Raw genomic sequence first — 4928 nt, 5'->3', positions numbered from 1 at the left:
TAATTCAAAATGTTTAAAGGATCTATGAAAAACTTACGGTCAAAGATAGATTCGTTTGAATCTTGAAATCCGAAAAGTGTCACATAAAATGGGACGGAGGGAGTATAAATTTTCACATTATTAATACTATATTCGTCCACTTTTAACTGTCATAGTTTCTTTTTAGAGTGAAACTATAAAGACTTTGACTAGCATTTTACTTTTATCATATTGATATGTAAAAAATTGCAAATTATAGTACTTTTCGTATAGTTATTAAATATGTAATTCACGTAAATATGTTACTCAACGATGTATATAACTTAAAGGACATATGCTAGAGTACTACTAATCATATGCTAACAAGAGGTAGATACTGTTACTTTAACAGACAAAAACTACGATAGTCTTCTCTCTAGCATCTAGGTAAGAGAGGAATCAATCTCCGTAAAACATGTAATCACGAAGGAACAAGGGACCCATCCCTTTTGTTTAATTACGCTAATTTCTCCCCTTTTTCCCTCTTTATAAACTCCTCCATTTCCCTCTCTTTTCTTCTCAACCCAAATCCTCTGTTTTCCTGCTAATTACATAAAGACAAACAACAGACAAAATGGCCACTTCCTCTGTTTTCATACTATTCCTCCTTTCTTTTCTTCTCCTTCTCCCGTCCCTCCTTGCCTCCTCTAATCCTCAACAAGTTGTCGATGAAGTACAAAGGTACGTACATTTTAATTTGTTTCTTTCACATTAATTCCATATGTTGAACAGGGACATAGTCAGGTAGGGGCAAAGAGTTCATATGAAAACAAAAAATTACACGGTATATATATATACTTTTTGCATATGGTACTCATGTGGTACATTATTATAATGCAGGAGCATAAATGGTTCAAGGAGGAATTTAGGTTATCTTTCGTGTGGTACCGGAAATCCAATCGACGATTGCTGGCGTTGTGATCCAAATTGGGAGAAAAACCGTCAGCGGTTAGCTGACTGCGCAATTGGATTTGGGAAAAACGCTATTGGTGGTAGAGACGGTAAAATCTACGTAGTGACCGATTCGGGTGACGACAATGCCGTCACCCCAAAGCCGGGGACTCTCCGGCACGCGGTCATTCAGACTGAGCCCTTGTGGATTATTTTCGCAAGGGACATGGTGATACAATTAAAAGAAGAATTAATTATGAATTCGTTCAAAACTATTGACGGAAGAGGCGCTAGCGTACACATAGCTGGTGGTCCGTGTATAACAATACAGTACGTAACGAATATTATTATACACGGAATTCATATACATGATTGTAAACAAGGTGGAAATGCTATGGTGCGGAGCAGTCCATCGCATTACGGGTGGAGAACTATTTCTGATGGTGATGGAGTGTCGATATTTGGTGGGAGCCATGTTTGGGTAGATCATTGTTCTTTGTCTAACTGTATGGACGGCCTGATTGATGCAATTATGGGGTCTACAGCAATTACCATTTCAAATAATTACATGACACACCATGATAAAGTTATGCTCTTGGGACATAGTGATTCATATACACAAGATAAAAACATGCAAGTCACTATTGCTTTTAATCATTTTGGTGAAGGCCTTGTCCAAAGAATGCCAAGGTACGAGAAAAAAAAATCCCGAGTTTAACTTTTGTATACTGACAATTTCGATAGAATATAATGAATTATTTGGAATAAATGTAGATGTAGACATGGTTACTTCCATGTGGTGAACAATGACTACACACATTGGGAAATGTATGCAATTGGTGGAAGTGCTGATCCCACTATCAATAGTCAAGGGAACAGATTTCTTGCCCCTGATATCAGGTTTAGCAAAGAGGTTAGTTAGTTATTTCACTTCTTTCAATTTACGTGGTACATTTTTCTATCTAGTCTACAAATAAGGTAACGAGTAATTTTATTATATATATGTAGGTTACAAAACACGAGGATGCACCGGAGAGTGAATGGAAGAATTGGAATTGGAGGACCGACGGGGACCTAATGTTGAATGGTGCATTTTTTACGCGGTCAGGAGCCGGAGCTAGCTCATCAAGTTATGCTAAAGCTTCGAGTTTGAGTGCAAGGCCGTCTTCATTAGTAGGCAACCTTGTGTCTAGTTCTGGAGCGCTCAACTGTAAAAAGGGTTCTCGTTGCTGATTCTTATTATTATTACACGGAAAAAGAAGGAATTAATTATTTAACTTGGTTTTATTCTACTAAAATTTGGTTTTGAAAAAAGAAAAAGGATGTAATTTGAAGAAAAAACCATGTAGTGAGGGTGAAAAAGCAAGGGACAAGAAGTTTAGGGTTGTGCTTTTAATATCTTTTTCACTCCCTTTATTTTTATTTTTACTTTTTAAGTTCTTTTGACTTGATTGTCAAATACAACCTCGGCCTGTTATTCTCAGCCGTTGGGACTTTTAGTTCTTCTTGGTTTTAGAGAGAGGCAAGCTAAGAAGTGTTGATATATATACATCAATATATGTACTTATTTTTGAATTTTGTCTCTATTTGTCTATCTCGCACAATGTTATTGTTATATTAGGCAAACTAGATCGATAAACTAATCACAATCTTTTTGTTAAATAAAAAAGATGATTAATCAACTTCTATATGCTGACAGTGTAAAATAAATTTTAAACAACTATAGATGATTTCTATAATAAATTGTTGTAAGGAAATGTTGGGACAAGTTCAACTACAAACATTGAACTCTATAAAAGGGTGCAAATCTGAAGAGGCACAAGAGGCAATTATTAAGTATTATGTGCATTATTTCATTTCAACTCTATACAAAAGGGAGCCCTTTGAATTATGCCAAGCAATGTAGCAAACTGACTTGTCAGTAAGGCTAGTTATTGTAAATTAGTGGACCACCATGCATGCAACATCAAATTAAAGTAGTTATTGCTTTTAATATTCCAATGTTGACATGGCCAACCAATAGAATAAATCCTTGGATGTGTTAGAGGTATTACGAAAGTTATTTTTCTTATGCAATTTTTTTTTTTTTAGAAAATGCTTTTCGGTGTTTGGTTGGTGGGTGAAAATATTATGTGAAAAAATGTATAATTCTCAATGGCGTAACATTTTTCTGCTAACCAGACACAAAAGAATAGCTTTCTAAAATGATAATTATTAGTTGACCGAATGAAGGGGTGAAACAATTGAATTCCTACTCTTAAATTTTATTTAAGGCATGCGAAAACTGCCGTGCATCAAATTTACTTTTGTAGTTGCTTAAGTTTAATTCTTCAGCATTGAGTGGTTGAATTTTAAACCCGGAAAACATAAGTGGTTGAATTTTAATTGTTGTATTTATTAAATCAAAAGGAAAATGTTTGAAATAACTTTAGGTATACAGTATGTAAAATTAGTTTTGAATCCTAGCTCGAGACAACGTTTGAAATTCTTTTGAAATTTGGTATATGTGTGGAAATTTTTAAACTTAGATACAAATTGGAGTATGACTATGAGTATTGCTATATGGCCAGAAAATTTGGCCTGAAATTTTTAAAAATCATAATATTTTTTTTATTTTAAAATAAATTGATCTTTTTTCTATTTTTTAGTTAAAAGATATTAAAGTTAAAATGGTAAAAATATTTAAAAAGATAAAATAACATAGATAAAATATCATTCTGATCAAATTCTGGCCAAAAGGATTTTTCCTTGGAGTATATAGTGATGTCCAAATAGAATAGGAATCTTTTTACTTTTAAGGTCATAACAACTTCCAATTTCCAAGACACAAAATGGAGAAATATTAGGGAGTAAATCAAAAACCCCAAAGAAGGAATAAAGATTGGATGAAAAAAGAAAAGCAAAAGGAAGAATAAATAAAAATTGGAAATTAACTTTGACCAAAAAGGAAGTTCAAATTTTATGGAGACAAGAGAAACAGAAAATGTTTGAAGCATATACTATCACTATGTAGGCTCAGTATCAAATACGACAATCATGCTACGTTATGGTTAATAGGTTACTTTCCCAACACACAAAAAAAAGTTCATTGTCACGTGTTTTGGCACGCCTCGTCTTACTAATATATAGTTTAATATTTTATCCGTTTCAAATTATTTATTATTATTTTTGACAATTATTATTAAGGATAAATAATTTGATGTAACTATTATTAAAAATTACGATAAATAATTTGAGTCGGGGAGCAGCATATATAAAAAAAAAATAGAGTGGTTCCCTCCTAGTGACACCTTAGCAAAACAAAATGATCTTTCAAATAGACATAGGCCAAAAGCTTGATTGTTTCAAGAAATACAGTTTTGTGTAATAACGAGAAAACTGACAAAGAGATATATTATTATAGTAACAGTCAAGATTAGTACTAGGGCAAAGCAAAGGGCCATCCCAGATTTGATTATTATTATTTCAAATTCTAATTTCTCACAATAATTTTGATATTAGAACTGTGGAAACAATCTCTTATAAAAATACAGAATAATACTAGGTATATTAAACCTTTAAGGTTCGATTCTTATAAAAAGTTTGCACATAACAAAAGCTAATGCATCGAATTGTCTATTTAATTCAATTAAATTTAAATGTGAATGAATTTATAACTTATGCATTATATTCGCAACTTGGGTAATTAGAGCACAAAAAGAAAGTAGAAAAAGAAAAAGGTAAAATGTAAAGGAAAAGAGAAGTACAAATGGGGTTGTTCAATTTTCCCACCACCTACTGAAATAAACTTTATTTCGAACACCAAGGTATCGAGATAGTAACAAAGTTAAAGAATTTAATTAAGAATATTCAAAATTTTATATATGCATCTAAAAGAATAATTTTGATCTTATATCATTTTCTTTATACATAATATTACAATTTTTTTGATAAAGAGTATTTGAATGACCAATCATTATTACTACGCCACTATGTCAAAAAACATGGTTGAGAAAGTAAGTTTGAACCACTTTTTTTGA

The 4928-nt window shown here is 32.3% G+C and overlaps 1 protein-coding gene across 1 annotated transcript; it reads left to right on the top strand.

The window, feature by feature from the left end:
* The first annotated feature begins 524 nt into the window (after window positions 1-524).
* LOC102602394 (probable pectate lyase 18) lies at window positions 525-2484 on the top strand. Its single transcript, XM_006351381.2, has 4 exons — window positions 525-699; window positions 859-1599; window positions 1684-1822; window positions 1918-2484. Exons 1-4 carry the CDS (start codon window positions 593-595, stop codon window positions 2140-2142), a joined length of 1212 nt encoding a protein of 403 aa, XP_006351443.1. The 5' UTR covers window positions 525-592; the 3' UTR covers window positions 2143-2484.
* Window positions 2485-4928: the final 2444 nt, after the last annotated feature.

Source organism: Solanum tuberosum, unplaced genomic scaffold (assembly GCF_000226075.1).
Source record: "Solanum tuberosum cultivar DM 1-3 516 R44 unplaced genomic scaffold, SolTub_3.0 scf00127, whole genome shotgun sequence".
In the NCBI taxonomy this organism is placed as follows: Eukaryota; Viridiplantae; Streptophyta; class Magnoliopsida; order Solanales; family Solanaceae; genus Solanum; species Solanum tuberosum.
The sequence above is the reverse complement of the archived record's forward strand: the minus strand, read 5'-3'. Positions and strand labels throughout refer to the sequence as shown.